Raw genomic sequence first — 24,398 nt, forward strand, 5'->3', positions numbered from 1 at the left:
AAATATAGGCAGAAACTTTAGCTTCTTGTGCGGACCAATAGAAAGCTTGTATAGTTTGGAGATCCAAGCACTGATACAGGCACAGAAGAAACACATTGTCTGGATATACACACAAATAAGATAGCAATATTGGACACCTCTTGGGGCTTTCAATGAAAAATGTATGTTATGATTTTTTGCTGTCTCCACTGAATTTTTCATCTACAGTCTGACTCTTTTCACATTAGTGCCATGATGTTGCTGTGGCTACGTGGGACAGGAAACCGACATCTGCTACTTCTGCTCTGATAACAGCAATCTGTGGAAGAGCAAGAGGAAACCCCACAAGGGGACGAGGTAAGGCGTGGTTGCACAGCGACTGCCACAAGATAACTTTGCACTGTCCCACCCTTGAAAGAGAATTGGTGGAAAATGAGAGAAAGGGATGAAGGAAGCTTTTACACAAATGGCACCAATACACATCCTGTAGTGAGAAGACTGTGTCACTAGACAGAAACAACATTTAAAGATAGCAATTGACCCAGCGATGTGTTTCGTCTCGAAGAAAGAGCCAGAGTGTGTATATAGTATGTAAAAGTGCTAGTGAGGATCCAAGCGCGAACATTTAACTTTGCCTTTGTACTCAAAATCCGGAACATGCACGCATGAAGGAGTTGATAAGTGAGTTCAGTACTCATTACTTGCCAGTCATGCACAGTTCAAACGTGTAATGCTCAGCTTCGCTCCATTTGACAATTTACAGTCTTCAATCACAGCGTCCATGCACATTTCGCACAGTAAGACAGAGTTTGTGAGGTAAGGATCCTACTAAACGTTATTGATGTACCGGTACTCCAGTTTTGGCACCCAAGACTAGTCTTTTAGGGGTATCGCATTTGATTACAATATAAGATTCGATCCAGAAGTTGCGTGTGTTTTCAGTACTAGCGTGCTTTTAGGCTTCTATAAGTCAAACCACTAGGTGAACCTGTCCAATGAGAGGGGCGGCGTCTCTTGAGAAACTAATGGCGCTGACAGATCATTGTGTAGTATCGAAAAACAAAGCCGAGGGATTCATAATTTACTGGTTACATTATATCTTTATTTTTACTGGTCTAAAAATTTGGGGGAGTTTCCATGGTCTCCATGGGCTTGCGTGGGTTTTCTCACGGGACTCCAGTTTCCTCCCACATCCCCAAAACATGCAATCTAGGCTAGCTCGTTGTATACTCTAAATTCCCCCTGGCTATGATTAGTTCTCCTTTGTCTCCTTGTGCCCTGTGATTGGCTGACCACTGATTCAGGGTATCCCCCACCTGGTGTCCGTAGTTGGATGGGATTGGCTCCAGTACCTGTTGCGACCCTTGTGACGATGAGCAGTACAATTGGGGCATTTCAACTAAACATAAAAGCTGCCATACAAACAACATGACCAATAAAAACCCTTATTTGTGTTTTTTTTCTCTAGTTAGTATATTTTGTGATCAGGAGACAAGGCATAGAAGATGAGTGTGTATGTGTGTGTATGTGCTTTATAGAAGGGCCTCCAGGGTGGAAGAAAGCAGCTCAAATCAGCCAACAAAATTCCCTTTCATGTGTGGCTGGAGCTATACTTGTGTCTGCTGCTTATCTCTCCACAAGGGACACCGGTATCATTGTCTCCACGCGCTTCTGATAATATAACCCACACCCGGCACTACGTCACCATCGCAGACGTTCTGACACGCAATGTCGACTTAACCACCAAGACCTTTAACCACGGCTGTTTTTAAAAGTCGCTGGGTTCTTGTTTCAAAACTTTTGGCAACTAACCCGCAGATGTGGAAGAAATTCTTATTAGAAACGTGCTGTGTTTTTATTTTTATTCAAACATATTTTGAGAGTTACAGTGAAGTTTGGACTCTGCATAAACCACAACTTTTTCCTTCAACGTTAACCCTCGTGGCTTTATAAGTCATTTGCAGATCCCCCAATCCAAAAAGTGTCATGTTCTCTCTTCTCACCAAAATGTAGAAATGTTTTCTTTGCTCAAGCACGCTTTTCCAAACTATAGCAAAATCACACTTTTATAAAAAAAAAACTGGGTTATGTAGATAAACCTAGCTAATTTTGTCTAGATAACCCTACAATCTATTTTTTAGGTGATTTACTATCAGTAATTTTACTTCTAGATTATTGTGTGCCTATTCCATTTGTTTACTTTATGTGGTTGACAGTTTTTTCCCCTTTACTGTGTATTGTATTCTACACCATCGTTTATAGTTAGTAATTCTTTATAACCCAATTAATAACCCATTGTTTCCATTTTCATTGTTGGTGGCTGTGTGATATCCAATTTGTGACCAAATGACATAAAACTTGACCAAATAATTATCAAACAATCTTTATTATTGTGTGAGAGATGAACGATGCCAGCCAGTCGAGTCTTACGGGACTAAAATTGAGCCAACTGTGAACATTTCTTCTCTTTTATTTCAACCACGTGTCCTCCTCTGTGGTTTTGTGTGGTGGAAAAACACTCCATTCTGCTTCGTAAAAGTACTAACATTTACAACATTCCACTTTTAATGGTCAAAACATGACGTCTTCATACTTTTTTTATATACTATGTATCCGCTGAGAGACCCAAATCAAATGAATGTGAATCCATCTTCCATGTGGCTAAATAGAGTAGCTGCAAAAGATGCAAAGATTGTTTAAACGCCAATATGAAAAAGATTGCTGTAAGCAGATCTTTAATTTAAAGTGATTATTGAGTTTTATTTCTTTAATCATCCATTATCATTTCCTTTAGAACAACTTTTGAGTATTTTCCTATTAGTGATATTTTTGCATGTTTTACATCCAAACAAACATTTTTCGCATTGAGATGCAGCCTTTACCGCTGTCTCTGCTGAATTATTCCTACCCCAAAGGCCTCCACTTCATGGTAGAAAAAAATGGGGTTGAGCTGCATTTGAAAAGGAGGCCAACACGGAAGACCGACAATTGCATCTCCTTATTCTTCCGTGCGAATCGTACGTTGATTGAAGCGGACATATTTATCCTAAAACCTCCATTGGCACAGCCTGATATGTAGAAGAACGAAAACCAGCAAATGCAAATTTGAGAGTAGGTGAAAAAAAGAACGTGAAAGTAGAAAAAGAGAATTTGACCTGTGCTGAAATGGAATGCTAACAAAAAAATGATGCTCAGGCTTGAAGCTACTTAGAAGATACGTTGTAACACCCCCCCCCCCCCCCCCACCCCCCCAGGACCACACTTGGAAACCTCCCGCATTGAGCCAAAAGAACACGAATCTATTGAGTTGCCCCCGCCCCCTTTCTGCAAACAAACATACTGTACACAATGAAGGCTGCCAAATGTCAAGTGAGATGTAGGGCAGCTTCCTCATGGGCGGGCGGCGTCCCGCATCCAGCTGAGCGTGTGGTTACCACGGTGACCCTTGTCTGTCTCCATCACCGGCATTAAAGAAGAAGCTGGGCTACTACCGCCAGGGAAGGGAGGGGAGGGGAGTCCGCTAGGCATTTAGCGGAATGTCATGTGGCATTACCCCGAACACAGTCTCCATTTGTGTTGTTTAGTGTGCAAGCCTCTACGACACACAAGGTCCGTTTAGAAGGTTTAAAAAGGCCTTGGAGGCGGTGTGCCGTTTCTCATGCGGCCATAAAAAGACGCGCACAAAGAGCCAAGATGGGTTAACACCCTTTTATGGGTTCTTTTATCAGGGCTTGATTTTGGCTGGAGTGGTGATTAAACAGCAGCTACGGTGCCTAGAGGTCCGATTCCACCGATGACTGCACAAGCTCATTGACTCACTGGTTCATCGTCTAGGCTCGTTTTAATGGACACATGTAGCCAGTCTTTGTGTCAGATTTTAGGAGCATTAAACACATTTTAAGGGCATTTCGCGGACGCAACAAAAAGACCAACTCCCCTTCCCGACATGTTGTGATGAAAAGGAGAAATATTCTTTTTATGTGCAACATTCCGAAACTTAAAAGGATGCTTTTGTTCTTTTGATTTGTTCTCCTGTCGCCTGCCGTGTGATGAGTGATATTTTTAGTGATACGCTCATCTATTTTTTGCAGAATGCAGGGATAATAACTTTCGGGCAAGTTTTGAATAATAAACAGAGAAGCCATTACATTTTCATTTTTCAAACCTCTGTTTATAATCTGACGTCCTATTGCAATGAGTATCAACAAGGGTGCTTGCAGATATATTTCAACACCTAAACACTTTATTAGAGCTTTTTGCAGCATCTCATTTTGGTTTTTGACGCCCCTTACGCTAAAAAGCTTCACCCCTTTCGAAATCCAAATATTCTCACTAACAATTACTTTAACCTTTTAATCTGGCAAAAAAAACAACTCTTCTTCATACAATAAAAACATTCAGGACTCAAATTGTGTTTGCTGCTTGCCCCGAGCGAGCATTGACCGTAACGTACGTTTTTTTCACATTTTATGCAAGATACGTAAATTCAAAGACGTCAAAATATTTATTTTAGCTTTTTATCATTTTCTCTTTTTTTCTTTTTTGAAATCAATGACCGTATCGGCCGCATTTGCTTGCGTTATGGCGTCACGACAAAATGGCGCCGTGACATCATGACGCAAGGTCGGCGTCAACTTTTTTAAGCGCATATAAGCTGTACCCTTGATTCAGCTATCATTTTTTTTGTCCAACAAAAGTGGCCTATATGTGAGTAAATACGTTAACTCTCATGCGACTTTTTTGAGAACAAATAACCAATTACTTTTCACTGTGCATTTTCATTGATAGGAACCCCAACGTCAAGACAACCTAAGACGACTACATCTAGATCGGTGTAAAATGTTTTTTGAGAGGCAATCCTGCAACCCACTGGCAGTGGCACTACGGGAAGCCGCTTGCGGCTCGTGAGCCTCTGGTATTCCTAGTCAAACCCCCCAAACTGTACCGTTACTAACTCATAGTCTAACCTTTCACAAAGTAAAACTCCTACCATTTATTTCGTGTGTTTTACTATGCTATGTTGTAGCTCTTTGGCTAGTCTAAAAGTTTAATTCAAACCTGTTGATATTGTCCCAATACTTCACCTACGACCAGATCGTGGTGTATCCCTGACCCCGTGTGACCTTTTGTTGGCAAAACTAGGAAATACACAAAGTAGACCGGACAGGAAAGAGGAAAAGGGCACACGAACAGACAAAAGCTGGGAAAAAAAAACGATAGGATAGGATGGGTGGGGGTGGTTGCTAATGCTGGTGGCAGTAAATGTCCTTTGAGGAGTGGAAGGAAGGGACGGCCAGATTTATAGCAGTCTGCTAGAAGGGAGTTAAGAGAACAGATTGGATCCTTTCACTTGTCCTCTTCACTGTTTTCTAGTGTCTACAGTCAATATCAAATAAATCTCTATCATTCGCTACACTGTTTAATACATTGTGGCTTACAGTGAATGGGACTACTATTTGCTGTTAGTGTCTCTGGGGGAATGGCAGTACCCAACCAGATGGTGTTTTTTTTTCTTACTGGGAGTCCTCGGTTCACGTCTGGTAGAGATGATTTTAGTACTTCAATAATCTCTAAGTGACCTGGATACGATTCAAGTTGATTTGAAATTCTTGGAATGGCAGCTATATAGAAAAAGCAATGTTTGCGGTTGCTTAAAGAATATTTCTGTAATCATGACTTCCATTGTCCACCCCGAAAGACCCCCGCCCCCCATCCCCCTCACCTCAGGAAAAGGGATTTGTCTTATTGTATTATCCTCTGACTAAATCAAACAGGAAATATCCACACCTACAAAATGACTCAACTATTGAATGAGTCAATTGCTGGAAATTAAGCAAGTGTGGCACATTGGATAATTATGTAAAAATGGTAAAGAATTTGAATGATTTTATGAATTTCTCATATAAATGACCTCTTCAATTCCGAATTCTTAATTGGTCCTCATTAGAAGGATTAATTTATCAATACTCCATGAAAACAAGGCAAAGAGAAAAAATAATTCTTGTAAATGACTCAAATGGAAATGGACAGTATTCTTGAATTTCTTGCAGTATATACCCACAAAATAACCACACTATTTTGAAACACTTTGGAGAAATGGCAAATATAAATTGTCACCACCTAATGCAGCCTTTTCTGTCCTCCATTGTGATTGGACTGCTTTCCGGCATGTGTTTTAATGAATTCTTCCTTATTTACACAAAGGAAAGAAAATATCATTTTTGAGCCATGTACAAAAGTGTGAATCCAAGCCAATACGGATGTTAACTTCCCTGTAAAAGTGTTGCTTATCTTGCCAACCGTATGCAGTGATTATCGGATGCCATGGAGATGCAGCCTGTTCTATTTGGCCCAAAATATGCAACAACAAAACAAAAAAAAGTGTACAAACTACCGGGGGATCTTGGATAAGAGATAATAAGCCCCTTCCTCTTTTCCCCTTTCCTGTTTGTACTAGTAGTGTCTCTTCCTCACACGTTCCTCAGAAACCTTTGTAGGAAATAAATCCTGTTTCATCTCAAATATTCTGTTCACATTGATATGTAAAGTTTTCTTTATCTATATAAACAATTTCGGGTTCAAATTTAGCAAGAAAACAACTTTAAAATTGTAATATTACAATTTTCATTTTCCAGCTAAAATATGCCTACTACAGACAGCAATTTTTTGTACTTTTTTCAATTTTATAGACAAATGATGGTTACAGTGGAAAGTTAGAGAAATATTTTCCTCCCAAGTGGAATTTGATATTTTTTGTTTGCATTTCTCAAAAGAAATTCACACATATATGTAAACCTCTTTTATGTGTTAAAAAGGTGGGTATTACACTTAAAAAGTGATAGGGGGATTAAAAACTGAGACAAAATGTGGAACTAGTGAGGATTGCTGTTTAAGAAGATTCCTAATCTAAAACAGGGATGAGATGGGATGGGATTAAATGAAAGCGTTGAGTTGGGAGCTCTAATAACACCCATATGCCGCATTAATTTAATGGGCGAATTTGCAATTTAAAAAAAAAAAGGTAAAATAGCATAACGTGATTGACAGTTGTTCATTTTAGAAATTAGCAAAGGGAAAATAACCCACTACTCTCTGGACCCATGTTGTACACTTTTAATGATTTTGTAATCGAATTTGGGACAATGGCAAGTCAGGTTATGTCAGACTGAGATCTCGAGTGGGATGGATGAAAATGACAATAACGCAAGACAAAACACATTACGAGTAAATGTATTTGTCATATACTTCTTTAATAAAAAGACGAGTACGAGAGTTGCCTTTCATGTGAGTGACACTACCATCTCGTGGTCAAACATATGATTGCAGCACAAACACAGCAAAAATAATTTTAAAAACAACTTGTTAAGAAATAAGTTAGGTGAAATGACTACTTGAAAACGGCAATTATCATACTGCGTTGCAGGGAATTTTGTTGGCCTGTTCCAATGTGATTGCGACGCGTTACTTAGAACAAAGTAGGAACTTTATTTTGTGTCTTGTTTCCTGACCGGAAGAGGAAGCAGTGTTGACACGCAAAGCAAAATGGCGAGTCAAGAGGAGTCCGTGCGGGAGTTCGTAGCTGTTACTGATGTTGACGAGGAGAGGGCTCGCTTCTTCTTGGAATCCGCTGGTTGGAATTTACAGGTACAAGTTTTAGCCCGATAGGTTCAGGGTCGTCATGATCCGTCACATGTAAAACGACGATCGCGACCATCTTAGCTATCTGGCTAATATTAGCATCTGTAACCGGCTATTTATGCAAGTCACTCGCTGACAATAGCCCCGAGTCTTTCGCTATCATGAACACTGCGGCTGTTGTTTGAAAAGTTAAATGTGAGTTCATATGCATTACACACAGATTCTTGACATTTCATAATTTAACTACACAGCAGACATTTTGCATTCTGGGTAGCTGGAATTAACCTGCAACGCAATCGACAGGGTGCTTTGATGGTGTGATGGCGGTATTTAAAGTTAGTCATGTCACAAAGCTGAGGTGGTGATGTACGCGTTCGCTCATCACCTTTTTTATATTGTCATCTTTATTTTTCCTGTAAGAGTCCTTAAATGATTTGCCTGAATTATGCTTCTACTTGTTGCTAGTCAATAACATCTCCCTCAGAGGCAAATTAAGACTTATATGGCCTTTTGGGAATCAATCAACCAAAATATACACTTACATAGTACCTTCCAACAGCCAAAATTTTACCAATAAAATCACAAAACATTTTCTTTTTTTGTTTCTTGTTATGTCGAGGTGACTTTCTCACGGCACCACACAAAGCCTGAATGTTACATTTGTCATTAAATGAATGTATAGTTTTCTTCTCCTTTGGTAATATTGTAGCATGGATTTTTTTTTATAGTGACCTTTAACTTGATAGAGGAACAAGATTTGCTCACAAATGTATTATTTTTATTACCACTGAACCTATGGAAACAGTTCATCAACCTTCCAGCTGTTCTAAAACAATAATGTATTTCATCAACGAAGGCATTATTTTGCCTTTGCCAGTTGCAGTGAATCATCTTTCAGTGTCAGGAATAACCCTAACCCTAAAAATGAGAATTTTAAAATGACACATTTTCCAGCTAATTCGTGTGCGATTGACCCCGATTTCTGACCAGGGAATCAGTTTGGGATAACTGTAGAGACGAGTACTAAAGATTTTTCTCTCCTCCTATGGTACAGCTTGCCCTTGGTAGTTTCTTTGAGGATGGAACTGATGATGACATTGTGTCCCTGCCTCACCCTGATGGAGGCTCATCTGTTACCAGATCTACTGGCCCAAGGTTACCATTACATTCTCTGTCTTTGTAACAAACATTTTTCTTTGATAAGGCCACGATGTCAGGTACACATGTCTGAGAACTAGGTCAGAGATCTTGTAAAAATGATAAATTTGCTCTAGTTGTATGTGACAGATCTTTCGATTCTATGTCATCATAACATGAAGTGAAGCAAAAAAACGGAATCATGTGCAAATGGGTGATTGATATACAGCAGGGCCAAAAGTTTAGACACACCTCATTCATGCGTTTTCTTTATTTTCTTGACTATTTGTACTTTAAATTCTCACTCAATGTATCTAAACCATAAGCCCCTGTGGGATTATGTATTCAAAAAAAGCAGAAGTAGCGAAAACTGAAATTATTGTTTCTATCCGTGTTACTTTAAAGTAGCACTCTTTGATTGTACAGATGCACATATTTAACGAATCCTCTCTTCCCCCCACCCTCATTGCCAGTTCTGAAAACAGAGTGACCTCATTCAGAGATTTGATGCATGAGGCAGAAGAAGAAAGTGATGAAGAGGAAGGCCAGAGGTCAGTAAATTAGTCATATAGAAGATGGGTGATCAAAAATGTCTTGGCTGGTACTCCGAAAACTTCAAAAAAGTGTGAGCTAAAATAAAATTAGATGAATTTAGTTCTCTAAACGTACACGTGAATCCCAAAAAATGGCATGAATAAACTGTAATTATTGGTTTAGGAATGTATCTTAAGATACAGAGATATAAGGTTAATGTGTTCCGGGATCGCGCTCGTATGTCGATTTACTTTTATACACTTTTACTTCGCATATGTTGAGGCACTCTTATGTCAAGGTATTACTGTATGAGGAAATAGCTTTTAGTTGGCTCACATTGCAACACCCCCCCCCCCCCCCCCCCCCCCCCCCCCCCCCCGATATGCCTCCTTCCAGGTTCTTTGCAGGGGGATCAGAACGCAGTGGGCAGCAAATAGTCGGGCCTCCTAAGAAGAAGAGTCCTAATGATGTTGTGGAAGATTTGTTTAAAGGTGCCAGAGAACACGGCGCTGTGCCTTTGGAGCGCAGTGGAAAGGGGGCAGGAGAATCCAGTAGAGCCAAAGTAAATGATAACAAGATTTTGTCCCTTCATTTGATGTTTTGTTTTGATATTTTTCATCTTTCCCTGTGTGCCAGGCCTTCGATGGGGGTGGATACAGGCTGGGAGCAGCTACCGAGGAGGAATCAACATATGTTTCTGCAGGGAGACGCAATCCCAATACCTTACAAGATGTGAGTAGGCCGCAGTGATTTCTTTTCTTTACCTTTTCATTTTCTTCGTATCAACACATACACAGGAGTTACCGTAAATCACCCAAGTTTAATACTTAAAGTCTCTTTCGGATGACCATGGGACTGTAAAGCAAGTAGCTGGATGTGCAAAGCAGTAAAAGCTCGGTTTTATAGTTTGTCACAGTAAAACACTTGCTTTAAGTATCATATATAGTATATCCTCCCAAATTGGAAAAGCTTCTTACAGAACATAACACAGAACAGATTTTCAAAATATTAAGCATGATTAACGAGTCCCGATTACCCCCTTAAGAGGAATTGATCATTTATTTGTCTTGCTTCAGGTGCACGTGGTTCTAAAACTCTGGAAGACCGGATTTAGTTTGGATGATGGCGAACTCCGAAACTACAACGATCCTGGGAACGCTCACTTCCTCGAGGCAATCCGCAGAGGGTCAATATTCATTTTGTTGACATTTTTCTGGGTGTTTAAAGCCTTTCTTTCAGCACCTTAAGACTCTTCGAATTTGTTCCGTAGGGAGATCCCTTTAGAGCTAAGGCAGCGTTCTCGGGGCAGCCAGGTCAACCTAGACATGGAGGACCACAGGGACGAGGACTTCAGCAAACCCAAAATAGCTTTTAAAGCTTTTGGAGGGGAGGGACAAAAACTCGGAAGGTGAGATGCAGGAGCAATGCATTTGTTGTTTCATTTGCTTGTATTGAAAATTGTTAACTATTCATGGCGCAACCAGTCTGATGTGTACAGTAATCCCTCGATTATCGCGGTTAACGTAGACCAGACATAGCTGTGATAAAGGAAAAACTGCAATGTAGGAACACCCCTATTTTAAAAAATCTAATCAAAATGAATTACTTTACTAAAAATCTGTGATCTAGAGGAGCCTTAATATTCGTGGGATTACTGTATTTATATGACCCAGTGATAAATGGTTGTAATGTTGATATCAGAATGTTTTTTGATTGTAAATTGAAAATGGAAAGACTTTATTAATATGCTACTAAATGGCTGAACGAAGAAACAAATTTGGTGTTGATGTTTTTTTTTTATTCTATGTTTTCTTCTCCCAGCGCTGCCCCGGAGTTGGTTACAGCCCCTCCCACCTCTCAGCAAGACCAGGCGGCCAATGAAGCCCAAGCCATTGCCTCGGTGAGACTGGACACATCCCAGCCCGTCACTAGCATTCAGATCCGACTGGCAGATGGCGGCAGGCTCATTCAAAAGTTCAACCACTCTCACAGGTATCATATCCGTCTGTCTATCATATTACAATCTGTCTCAAAAGTAATTGCTACCCAAGGCTAAAGGCATGGGATCTAGTACTCGCTTTGATGCCATCGTGCCATTTCTGCTCCCACCAGGGTGTCGGACCTGCGGAGGTTTGTGGTGGCGGCCCGGCCCACTATGGCTTCCAGAGCGTTTGTCCTGATGACTACCTTCCCAAACAAAGAGCTGGCGGACGAGAGCCAGACGCTGGTTCAGGCCAACCTCCTTAACGCCGTCATTGTACAGCAGCTACAATGAGGGCAGGGCGGGAGCCAAGATGCCCGCCCGAACCCCCGGCGGTCACATTACTGACCCTTGTAACCTGTTGCCTCTCCCTTCCTGGGGAGGAGGAGACACAGACTTCTGTTTGGACCTCTTAATTTCTCATTTTTGTTATGTAAAATTCATGATTCCCGGCATCAATGTGTCATCCACTTTGACAGCAGAAGAGATGTTGCCGATTTTCCAGTTTTTACATCTACATTGTGCAAATTAGTAAAATGGCAGAATTGAGTCTTTTGGTTATACATATACTATGGACAGGGCTGTACTGTGGTTAGATTTCTTTATCTGGAGTAAACTGACAATTATCTTAAACACCACATATCTAGGACCCCTCAGCCAGAACATCTCTAAATTGCTAATGACCACCACCACCACCACCCATTTTTATTTATAGTGCAACAAGATGTCCCTCAAGTCAAGTTTTCCCCTTTCTTTTACGTTTGTTATTGTTTTATTCATACAAACTGATGGTTAAAGCAACAAGAGAACACAATCTAACAATTAAACACTGGCTTGTAGCTGTAAAAGGTGGACATCTATGCATCCCGGGGCAAACATTTGGACCTCTGAGAAAAGATCCATTTTTATCGTTGGTCTGTTTTGATGCGAGGGTCTGGTGTTTTCCAAATTGTTGGGAAATACTTGGAGATATCTGGAAATTGTCCATGTGATTATAGAAATAAATTCCATACTGTATTTTGTATCCGTCTGGAAAATATCTGCAATACAGGGTAATGTGAAATTTTAGGCTTGTTTCTTTAAGGTCCATACACAACTATAACTGGTTATATATTCATTTAAAAAGAGATGATGTTAGTTTTCTTATTTTTAAAAGTAGTATTGTTCTGACATCCTAATATAAAACTTGAAGGTGTATTATTAAATTATATGTCATCAATCAATATACACTAAGTATACACAATTCCCACCCACTTTTTTACCGTTTAATCCTTTCTATGAATGACCTGGCCCACCCATTCACCTTAATAATGTGCTCCAGTGGTTACTTTGAAACGGTTCTGCTTTCATATTTCTTTTTCTAACACTTTTTTTTGAAGTTGCTCTTTCTGGCTTTGAATTTCCAGTCTTCTCCAAAAACGCCCACATTAGAACCTTCTACTTGGGTTCATTGTAAATGTGAGCCCAAGTACCTGTTAGTGTTGATTGCGTGTAATTCTCCAGATGGTCTAGCTCATGTATACTATATATTATATAATAGTCATTCTAATTAGTAGTCAAAGTCTGATCTCATCTCTACAACACAAGTGCCTTCCTTCATGCTTTAGGAAGATGTAACATAGCCTCGTTTGTGATGATTTGACGGCTCTTTGCTTTAGCAAGTCCATCCCAAAGCTTCTAGTTTCCCTTTTTACTTCAATTTGCGTCACACGTACGTCATATGTGCTGTGTGGTTCCCCCACTTTTCAGGAAAAACAAAGAAACCTTGAAATTCAACGTAAAACAGGATATTGGTCACTTGCCAATGGCTGTGTATGCAAACGCCCACCATTAAGCTCAGGAAGATGTCATGTGTAGGAAGCAAGTATCTAATTTAGGTTGTTTTCCATATATATTTCAATAATAACATACCACAAGGGTGGGCTGGTGGTTGAGTGGTTAGTGGGTCGTCCTAACAGTTGGAAACCTGGGTTCAAATCCAGGTTGGTCCACCTGTGTGCAGTTTTCATGTTCTCCCTTTGCCTGTGTGGGTTTTCTCTGGACACTAAATTACCCCCACCTCTGGTCCAAAGTCAGCTGGGATAGGCTCCAGCACCCCCTGTGACACTGGTGAGGATAAAACAGTTCAGAAAATGAGATGTCCCATGATTCTTATATGCAATGTACATTAGATAGGATCGGGAACATATGACATTACCATATTAGGAAAAAGTCACCTGTGCTATCATATGCCAGCAGACTTGCCCAAGCTCTGCCCCCTGCGTTGGATTCCTTAATTAAATAATTGGCAGCTAACCTTTACTTGAACGCATGCAAATGTATCATATAATTACCCTTATTTTATCATTTTGTTTTGATTTGAAAAGGATTGGGTGAGTATGCTTTTTATGCATTTGAGTTTCTTGATAAATGATACCTATTTGACTATAGTTGCTGTTATTTTGGGGAGGTTGGTATTTTTTCTTCAAATTGTTTGACTAATAGAATAATTAACTAATATATTTCTAATCTATTTTCTACTTTGATTTTTTTTTTCATTTTATTTCTCGTTTTAGGTCAACGTTGAAAGGGATTTTGGAAAAAAAAAGTGGAAAAAAGTCATGTGACACGTAATGTGTGGGCGGGGCTTGTGAAGAAGCATCACTTTCCAGAATCCCCCCTCAGAAATCAACGACAAGACGAGACCGAGGTTAACCAAATATTTTTCATTCATATTCTGATCATAACCTCCACCCGAGACCCCTTTAAACGCAAAAGTCGACTTAAGACCACCACGTTACAGGTAAGCGTCTAAGTTTGAACGTATGATGATGAAAAGCGCTACCTTACACCCACCCTTGTTTCTCCAGACTTGGCTAGCCTTAAATGCTAACTGCCGTGTTTGTGCGTCACTATTTCGGGACAAAGAAAGACATTTATTAATGGATCGCCTTCATTCCTGACAACTGTACAACACAACGAAATCAATCATTTTACGAATTTGCAAGGCAAAACGGTAGTCGTTATTTATGATCTGCTACGACCTGATTCGCCGTTAATACATTTTGTAACTTATCATATGACGATGACAATCATTTTTTCCGCATGAGATATCATAAACCATGTGTGAATCTTTAACGCGATTATTGTACTAAGGTTGGGTTACAAATGTGGTTGTCAGTTATGTGTTATGTATTTCAATATGAACGCTGAGACTTCCTGTTTGTATTTCCTATGTATGACAGCAATTCTGTTTCTCAAGTATGACAACAATTCTGGTTCCCAAGTTTATGACATCGTGTTTGTATTTGAAAGTATAAAGTAGCTGGTAAAAAAGCATTAGCGATTTCTTAGGGGGCCAAGGCTATTTGGGAGAATTTCAGTCTCAATTTGACTGCCCCCCACCCATTTTCCGAGCAAAGCTCCAAGAAGGCCTCAGTTTTGTAACAACCCACAGTATGTTTGGGTTTACTGAAGTTAATCCTCTTGTAATATTTTCTAACACTGATGCCAAAAAAATATTTAGCAAATGTTGATGTTTCTTCCCCTCAGCTTTTTATTATTATTATTATTTTTTTTTACCTCAACCCAATGTGTTTTCTCTCCATGGAGCTCAGGAATTGACCTTCCACTTTATTGTTATAAATTCCATTTACGGTGATGGATGTCAAATCCATGCATCCCAAACCCGAACCAGAAAAAAAGGTTAATCCCAGGTTATCCTTTCCCACTCCTGATTTGACTCCTGGTCTCAGATTGAAATTATTCTGATGACATCCCTGTTTTTTTCTCTAACATCTTTCAATTTTTCATTAGTAAAGTCATTGGATTGTTCATTTTAAATTTCATGTAGTAGAAATCAAATTGACAACATGAACAACAACACAAGTGAAAATCATAATCTATTAATGCGTTCCCGCCCCCTCCTGTTGAATCTTATTCCCGTAATGTCCCAATCATGGGATTAATAAAAACATTTTCAACCCTCCCACGGGAGTCCCGCTGAAATCCTGTGACCAAATGGATTTCCCAAAATAATTCAGACCTACGCATGAATTGAAAGGAGAAACACACTGACATCATCCACACAAACTCGCAAATGTCTCGAATACCATACAGTGGCTAATTATTGTTTGTAAAATTGCAATTATAAACATTGTTATCCACACACTTTACTTCCATTGTATCATAGAGGTTGTAATTCTCTGATGACGGGTCAATAGACATCAGTGTCTCGCTCTCTCTATTCCAGAGCCCATAACAAATAGATTAATACAGTAATCCCTCGACTATCGCGGACAATGGACCCATGTCCACAAGGAGACAAAGGACTTGGACTAAGACTCCCATTAACCTGTTTTTGGGGGATTTATATCAAGCTGAGAGGAACTATTTTCACTGAGTATGGTAGTATTTACATTTTTCTATATGCGCATTACCTTAAATATTAATACAATACATTATTTTGATATGGTTATAGCTGTAATATTTAATAGTTGATAATTGTACTTGTTTGCTTGTATTTCTGTATAGGCGTGAAAACATGTATTCTGGTAGTAATAATGGGGTGATCATACCTTGCGGTTTTTCGTTCATATCTGGTCTGCATTAACCGTGATATTTGAGGGATCACTGTAACTTACAATTGAGGAAATACATTTGATTTTGACAAACACCACACGGCCTTGGAGTGTGGTGAGATTAAAGATGCAAGGATCTCCACTTGTTTGCATCTGCATATTTGGTTGGTCATAAGAAAAGTATAAGCGTGTTCCCATCATCAACAAGCAGGCAAAATACACACATTTTGTGTCTTTGCTACATCCTTGTTATGGTACACACTTATTCATGATGGGGTTGTTTTAAAGTGGGAAAACATAACACACCCCATGGAAAGTAAACACTGAGTGGTCTACAAATGGGCCTCTGTGTCTGCCAAACAATGGTCTAGTGTGGAAGAGGAGACAAGTCTGTGAGAAGTCGCGTTGTTGTGATTATGGTCAAAATCATGCACTTGTTTTTGAGACTCAATCAATTGTGATTTATTGGGTGTCGTGTCATGCAGCAGAATCTTAAGCAGGTAAAGCCAAACAAACTTTAATGTTGTCATGGTGATCTTTTATTTGTGCTACCACAAGTCGCCCAACAGCAGCATAGTTAAACATACTATATTTTTACAATATTTTTAATATTCTCAGTTTTTGTCAGTGTTCTACCTGTTTGAATTATTTTGCCTGAAAGAGTTGCCGTAATGAGGGTCTGCATGTACGTACAGTATGTTCTATAGTCCTGAGCTGATGTTGTTGAAGGAGCAGGGCCTCTCGTGTTTCGACCTTTTGAATTTCTTAAATGGGCTTTAGTTGTCAAAAAATGATGGTTTCTTTACAGAAAAAAACAATGTTCCAGCTTTATACTTTTTCGAGATTGAAGGTGAATGTTTTGTTATCAATGCTCCAATTATTACTTTCAATTGGCTTGTTTGAACAGTTACTGGTACTAATTAATAATTTTAAAAAATGTGTGCAAAATTACAAAAATACCATCCTTCCCTCTGTAAAAATGTTGACTTTTTCTTTTTTTTCTGGCTGTTGCTCACTACGTGCCTCAGCATGCATGCCTGTTTGTATGCATGTAATGTCAGTCATCTGACTGTTGACTTTCATTTCCTTTTTCATACAGACAACCGCTTATCTTGTGATGTTGCATTTATAAGTCGCCCTTCTTTTTGAATTTTTCTCTCATTCATTGACATTTTGACAGAATTAGATTCTTATATATTACACTAGATCAGTATCTGGTACTAGCCTCATTTTAAGGGCGCTAATCATCAAAGACCCAGATTATCTCATGGTGTACTTTGATTTTGGTAATATAACCATACCATAATACGATTACGTTTTTTTACCCCCACTGCAGGTGATGATTTAATGATCATGTTATTGCTGGCTGTTTGAATAAAGTCAAATAATTTTGAACAACTTAAGCACCCTAGAAGGAGACTCTGTATCGGGTTTTGGTGGTTTTTGGCTAATTGGCAGTACAAGATTGCATTAACATTGTTTGTGTTGTTTTGGTTTCTAAAAAGAGCGGTTTAGATTGGCATTTCATATTAAGCTTTGTGATTTTACAATGAAAAAAAAGTTTAAAGCCTAGTTTGTCTTGGACTGTGTTAGAGTTATTAGTCTTACATTATTATATATTTGCTCGCTATGAAGAACGCTTTGCTTTACTTAGCTTATTAGTCTTACATTATCATCTCGGACTGCTGGAATGCTGAGAAGAAGAACCTTTGGCTCAACGTGACCTTCATTTGTTTTGAGAGCTAAAACTTCTATTGACTTCTCACTCCTATTTTCTTCACACATGGAGAGTTCATGACAACAGTGGTTGTCCTAATCTAGCTCAAAGAAATAAAGAGGGGGCAGGGGTATGGCCATGTGTATTTCTGGAATGTCTCGGGAAACTTGGAACATTCCGTCATGCGCTCAGCGGCACAAATTGCTGAATTTTATCCTTGAATTAGTGTCGTAAAATTGAGCCTGCCCCCGACTAACTTGCTTCTTTGTACCCTGAGTGTTAATGCTCCTGTGGTTCTTTCCCACAGGATGTCTCTGTATCCATCTCTCGAAGACCTAAAGGTGGACAAGGTGATGCGGGTAAGATGCACCCTCATTTTACCTTTTTGTGTGTGTTTTGAAAGCAATAGTTTCAAACGCACCACTAATGAGAATCCCTCTGGCAACGTCACAAATTAAAAAGCCAATAAAGTGCACTCAAACCTCTTGAATAATGTACTGCGTACCCATTTTTTCTTAATTCTCTTGTTTGCCATCCCTATATGCATTGCCCCGATCGATGCTAATGGATCCATAACTGTTCGATAAATATAGCCTAGCTGTCTGATTTATTTTTCTACATGTTGCGACTTCTGTTGTAGTCGAGACGGCAACAGGTTCTGTGCTCCTTTTTGAGTTTATTTACAAATTGTTGTATTTTTTATTCACGCGGTCATTATTAGGAATAACAAATTAAAGAACCGCGGTATCCCTGGGCTTTTGACCACTCACTCTGGCTTTTGTTTAGGCCCAGGCCCAAATCTCCCAGACAACCACCACCAACGCTGCCATGCCAGCCATCACTGAGGGAGTCGACCAGCCGCCACCGCCTGCGACCGCTGGGATGCCTTCCTCTTGTAAGTTTTATATGTAGCTTCTATACTTTCGATATGAGAATCCATTGATACCTCCCTTATTCAACTAAAGAATCAAGCAAAAGTGTACCTGCATAAAAACACAGCTGTTGCAATATTATGTTCTCTATGATTCATCTCATTAAGGTTTAAAAATGCCACGGTTGAATTAGTATTTTTGCACTTTTTACCCGTACAATTACATTTTTTAATCAGGGCAACCACGTGCAACGCATTGATAATCTTTCTAGCTATGGTATGTGTGTTATGTAGGATAGTTTAGTGACAGAAGTTTTGAGTTCGTCCTCTTCCACCTCTTTTACGTGCCTTCTCTTGAGGCTGACGGGCGTCGGGTCTTTTGTATTTACCCTCTTCAAGCTGTGAGTCGCCATGGCGATGGGCCCCGGGCTATTGTGCTCGGCTGGGATGGGATATTTTTTGAATAAAAAGAGAGAGGAAAGGGAGGTGGAGGTTGTTTAAGGGGGAAAGACGCTTGCTGAGGGTGTAGGAGGGAGTTGGATGGAGTTCAAGTTTGTCGGAAGAGTGATTGGAAGAGGAAGTGGAGGTGGCAAAAAATATAGATGAAGTCACATGATGTGTTTATTGGAGCAGGCTGACTTGAATATTTTAAGAGGATGACAGGAAAACACAACAACATGGATTATGGTGATTAAAGAGCATGCACAAATTGGAAGCTATGTATGGCATGTGTGGGAGTTTAGGATGACTCATCAGCATTTCATCTTCAGTTGCGTTCAGGATTGGCCAGCAACATTGAAGGTGAAGAAGAAAAATCTCTTTACGTAAAACCCCTTGGAAAACATTGCTGCGTTGTGCCTTGTTTATCCAGTCAAACACCAAGCCTCCTTTAAATGATTTAAGCACCCCCCTTCAATAGCACAAGTGTTACAAGAGATCAAGGATCTAGTTTACGAGAATGCACGAGCACCAGTATATAGACAGAGTGGATATAATACACTAAGTCTTGCCTGCTCGCTAACCGACAGAGCAAACGTGGGAGGATAAGACTATATTTTAAAATAACAGATAGCAGGCATGCTTATATGTATGTGGGGGCCATCCCTTTTATAGCTTTTTAGGTCACTATAACCTTAGAGACCTGTATATTTACATGTACATGAGCTAAAATTCCTTTCTTATTTCTGCATCCACACCCTCTTGCTACCGTGACAACGAAATTTCCCGAATACGGGATGAATGAAGTTATCCAACTCAATAATCATCGCTGCCAGTAGAGGGAACTATTAGGCTTTGAAAGGGTGGCTGCCAGGTAATAGGAATTCTATGCAATTTAAATGTTGGAAAGAAGAAGAAGAAATGGCAGTGTTTTGGCATTTCCAGAGATGATCTAGGCCTATTTTTTGTATTCCGCACAGCCAAACATTGTGACTCAGTCCTATTTTAACTTTTGAAGGCTTGTATCCAAATCTGGAGGACCTTGGAGAGTACATGGGCCTGAGCCTCAACAGTGATGACGTCCAGAAGAACTTGGCCTTGTTGCCTGCGACCAACAATGTAAGAGTGGGGCATGTTTTGTCGATATCAGAATTCTTCTTGAACCCCCAACAACCACCCCCACGTAAACACACTTCTCTTCCACAGGATGTGGCAGTACCCTCCTATTCTGGTGTCGGAGGAATGGTCTGTCCCGTGACGGGCTCAGACATCGGAATTAGGAGGGCCGAAGTCCGTCAAGGGCTTCGAGAAATTATTCTTTGTAAAGATCAAGACAGCAAGGTCGGACTGCGTCTCAGGGCAATTGACAACGTGAGTCAACCTGTGGAATGTTTTGATGTCAAAGGTTCATTTAATATGATGATATAATCGTTATCTATTTGCGTCTCAGGGAGTCTTTATCCAGCTGGTGCAGGCCAATTCCCCCGCTTCCCTGGCTGGGTTGCGCTTTGGCGACCAGGTTCTTCAAATCAATGGCCAGAACTGCGCCGGGTGGAGTGTTGATAAGGCCCACAAAGCCCTGAAAGCTGCAGCAGAAACTCGCATTGAGCTTGTGGTCCGGGACAGGTGAGAATGGACTGTTTTTATTTATTCTTTTTAATTTTTGATGTCTTTTTACAAGGCAAGAAAACACTTTTTATTGCTCCATCAGTCATTTTTGTTTACACAGGTTTAGTCTAAAACATTCAAATAAAAGCAGAAATAGTGTTCGCCGTCTTTAGCTCATCTGTCAAACTATCCCGAGTCAAAAATCCTACAAAATGTGTTTGTGGGTTTGTTTTCCACAACAGGCCATTTCAGCGCACTATCACCATGCACAAAGATAGCTCGGGCCACGTGGGCTTCATCTACAAGTCTGGTAAAATCACATCTTTGGTCAAGGATGGCTCCGCAGCCCGCAACGGCCTACTGACTGAGCATTACATCTGTGAGGTCAACGGACAGAATGTTATTGGTCTCAAGGTGAGTCGCACGAGTACATTCAAAGGCATCTTCATTAAACTCGCCTGATAGAGTTCACCACTGTTGGCATGGACTTATTTTTTTTAATCTTTTGCTATACCTGCGTTAACATTACCATTGTTTTCACAGTGAAAGTCCATAATCATTTTACTCGCTGTATATTCTGCATTTACGCAACATGTTTTGAATAAGAATTATTTATTATCTCTAGGATTCCCAGATTAAGGATATCCTGAACACATCCTCAACCGCCATGACTATCACCATCATGCCCAAGTTCATCTACGAGCACATGATTAAGAGGTACACTGTCAATTGAAGCCATTAACAATACAGCTGCATGACTCACAATGTCCAAAAAGCAGTTTTTGTTGTCTGTTTTCCTCTTTTCCTTCTGTGATTTAGTAATATGACTTTATCTACTTTTTGTGGAGTTCCTAAAGAACATCCAGAATGATGCATTCATTTTTTTTTATTTTGTCCTCCAGGATGTCCAGCAGCCTCCTGAAGTCAGCCATGGATCACTCCATTCCAGAGGTGTGAAGGTCAGAGTGGCACACCAATATATCTGTCTCCTCTTTTTTGTTTTGCCTTCCTATGTCTGTTTCTTTCTGTCTCCTGTATCATTAATGCCTTCATTTAGCAACATAATCTCACATTGCCTTGGTTTTTATCTTTCAATCTTTTTTAATGGTCATTTTATTTCAATGTTTTCATGACGATTCTTCCGCTGCTGAGAGCCGCAGTCTTTCAAACAAAGAGTTATTTTGTCAAAACCGAGAACCCCAATATTTTGGCAGTCCAATACATTTTTTAAGCAACGCAAACAATCTTCCGCAGCTACCGCTTCCAAATGGAGACGATCGTTATTATTTCATTTTATTCCCTCCACCCCGTCGTCCAAGATGCTGTAACAATCAGCCGCCTGAGCCCCACCGACTTATGCGCACTCTGGATCTGTGCTCGCTTAGTACCCATTGGATCCTAGGTGTTTTTGTTTGGTCAGTACAGCCAGTAGATTGGGCGTTTTTGTATTTAAAGGCGTAACATTTTAGAATTGAGTGTTGACAGGCAGCTGCGTTTGCATGGACATAAGTTGACTTGAAATGGATTTTAAAACTATTAGGAATGAGAAGCAATCACTCGGGTCTTGTACAGTAGACTTTGCTAAACGCTAGTACCGTATATCGCATTTAAGCCGCACCCTTAAAATTGCCTTAAAATCGTCGAATTTTACAATTTCTCACGTATAAACCGCGAAATTCACGCCAGTACAAATGTGTCAATTTTAAGAGAAAATCTTAAGAAAAATCATTGCACTTGAGATACTGTATCAATCAAAAGAAAGGTATTAGTCAATACCATGTAGAGGGAAAGTTATATAGATCTACACAATGGAAATACATGTAAATTCGTATTAGAAATTAAGAACTTCTACTGCAAGCGTGCAGTTTCCCCAGTTTTATGATGCATAGCGTTAGAAATGGTGCGTTTGAATTTTAGAAGCATTTTTACAAGGATATGTCCAATTGGCACTATAGAGTCACGCCTCACTTAACATATGTGCTGTAGCCGATTTAGTGTTGTCCATGGATTCACAGCCATAAAGAGGTACGCTGCCTGCTTGAGCAATACTCAAAGTATATAACGGGGTTAGCTTCGCTATTTTGGCATGGGAGTGATGGGAGCAAAGTCTTGCGCGTTCTCAAAACAGTACAAAATTTTAGCCAGGGCCAGTGTGCGTTATGGAATTGAACTTGACGATAGTTTCTATGGCCATCGTCCAAAAGGATCTGTCGTAAAAAAAAATTGTCAGGGGCCGGGTATGTGCTGGGTGGACCTACTAAGTGCACTTTCCACGACCTTATTTTGAATATAGGTTAACTTTCCTGTTCGCATTTCAAAACCCGTTTGTTTTGTATTTGTTGAAATCGTGTGTGCGGTGCTTCGTGTAAAAAAAAAAAAAAAAAAAAAATACCATTTTAATGTTCCCTATGAGAAGCTGCTCAAATTAGATGAAAAATATCAACCTTTTGAATTGATATTGGACTATAGAGCTTTCCTTTTTCTCCTCTTTGGCTGTCCTGTCCTATTCCTGACTGAAAAGCACAGTGGAAGCAAGCAGCATTCAGCTCATGTTCTTTAACTAAAAAAAAAAAAAAATACTTCTGTTAAGTTGCTCCTTTTTGGGTGCATGTATCCTTCCTTACCTGATGTACCGAGTATGCAATCTGATAAATATCCTTTGCATTCTGTATTAAAAGTTTATATATGAATGTAACCAAGATAATACTATTATAAAACAAATAAACAGCCCTTCTGTTCACTCCGTCTTGTTTTTAACGACACTTGAGTAATTTATGCATGTAAAAAAAGACAGAAAAGATATACAGGTTGATGTTTTTACCACAATCAAAAGCATCTAAATGTTTTATTAGTCTGAATGCCTGATTGATAATGATCACAAAGGAGACAATAACAAAAATTTTCTCCATGCTTTTTTAATGTCTGGAAGTTTTGGTTTTGAATGGATCTCCTATGTCTGTCTTTGTTTTACTCTACACAGTTTTGCAAATCAGTTTTACTTGTTAGATACATGTTTCCAACATTCCGCTTTAAAATTTCTATGCAAGGCCATTGGATGTATTCAGTGAAGTGAAAATTATAACAGTACATTGATATAGTAGGTATTGTATGTAAATACTGGACATACATAAGCACAGTATCAGACAAAAATGAGTAAATGAAATAACATTTATACCATTGATTATACACCAGAACCAGTCTCGAGACATTATGGAATGGAAAATATTGGAGGTATAACGGCCAATGTGAGGATATTGGTAAGAACCCTTGTAGAGTAGACAGTAATGCCTTTTTGAAATTTGTTCAGATGAATATAGTACATAAAAATTATGCAATCATTATGCAATTAAAACAAAATGTATAATGCACCAATATGGGGTTATTTGGTTCAGCAATATTTTTATTGCCCTTAATGCCAATGCATGGAACAGTAAGTTTAAATAAAGTACAAACAGGTTTTCGTCTATCTATAATGTAAAACGCACATCGGAATTACATTCTGTTAAGCATCTATAGAGTGCTCAATAACAAATATACACATCTGCTTTGCAACAAAAATGAACCTGCACAATGACATTCATTTCTAAAAGATAAAAAGAGATTCAATGGCTTTTTGTGGCAATATCCTTTAGTTCCATATCCGGCATCAGTTAAGTAATTCGGTCGGCAACAAAGTTGGTACAATGTGTGTCTACGAGCGATGAAAATGTTACATTTAATATCATTACTAATATAAATTTATTTGGAGTCGTATAATTTAGAGTTGGGGAAAATGATGAAATCGAATCTGCTGTTTTGTTGGGCATCGTTGCTCTTTAGTTAATATTCATCGATTGATTGCTGAACGGAGACTTCTTTCACGCTTATCATATAAATTAAGACTCGTGCCTTGTTATACAAGTTTATTGTGTTCTTTTACCATTTGTAATACAAAGC

The 24,398-nt window shown here is 39.4% G+C and overlaps 2 protein-coding genes across 3 annotated transcripts in view; both read left to right on the forward strand.

Annotated features, from left to right (window-relative positions):
- The window catches only part of nsfl1c (NSFL1 (p97) cofactor (p47)), an 87,557-nt gene extending 75,266 nt beyond the window's left edge, over positions 1–12,291 (forward strand). Inside the window, exons 1-9 of one of the 2 annotated variants that reach the window (XM_077714301.1) lie at positions 7,430–7,623; positions 8,672–8,772; positions 9,228–9,305; positions 9,685–9,850; positions 9,925–10,020; positions 10,365–10,474; positions 10,559–10,696; positions 11,110–11,280; positions 11,401–12,291. In XM_077714301.1, the coding sequence (XP_077570427.1) occupies positions 7,522–7,623; positions 8,672–8,772; positions 9,228–9,305; positions 9,685–9,850; positions 9,925–10,020; positions 10,365–10,474; positions 10,559–10,696; positions 11,110–11,280; positions 11,401–11,563 (1,125 nt within the window). In that variant the 5' untranslated portion in view covers positions 7,430–7,521 and the 3' untranslated portion in view covers positions 11,564–12,291. Of the gene's footprint in view, positions 1–7,429; positions 7,624–8,671; positions 8,773–9,227; positions 9,306–9,684; positions 9,851–9,924; positions 10,021–10,364; positions 10,475–10,558; positions 10,697–11,109; positions 11,281–11,400 lie in introns of those variants that run through there. The other variant, XM_077714308.1, reaches the window with a different exon arrangement.
- A 1,602-nt stretch (positions 12,292–13,893) lies between these two features.
- sdcbp2 (syndecan binding protein (syntenin) 2) lies at positions 13,894–23,202 on the forward strand. Its single transcript, XM_077736614.1, has 9 exons — positions 13,894–14,051; positions 17,853–17,904; positions 18,332–18,440; positions 19,873–19,973; positions 20,061–20,225; positions 20,305–20,480; positions 20,705–20,876; positions 21,088–21,179; positions 21,365–23,202. Exons 2-9 carry the CDS (start codon positions 17,854–17,856, stop codon positions 21,417–21,419), a joined length of 921 nt encoding a protein of 306 aa, XP_077592740.1. The 5' UTR covers positions 13,894–14,051; position 17,853; the 3' UTR covers positions 21,420–23,202.
- The last annotated feature ends 1,196 nt before the right edge of the window (positions 23,203–24,398 follow it).

This window comes from Stigmatopora nigra, chromosome 1, assembly GCF_051989575.1.
Source record: "Stigmatopora nigra isolate UIUO_SnigA chromosome 1, RoL_Snig_1.1, whole genome shotgun sequence".
Classification (NCBI taxonomy): Eukaryota; Metazoa; Chordata; class Actinopteri; order Syngnathiformes; family Syngnathidae; genus Stigmatopora; species Stigmatopora nigra.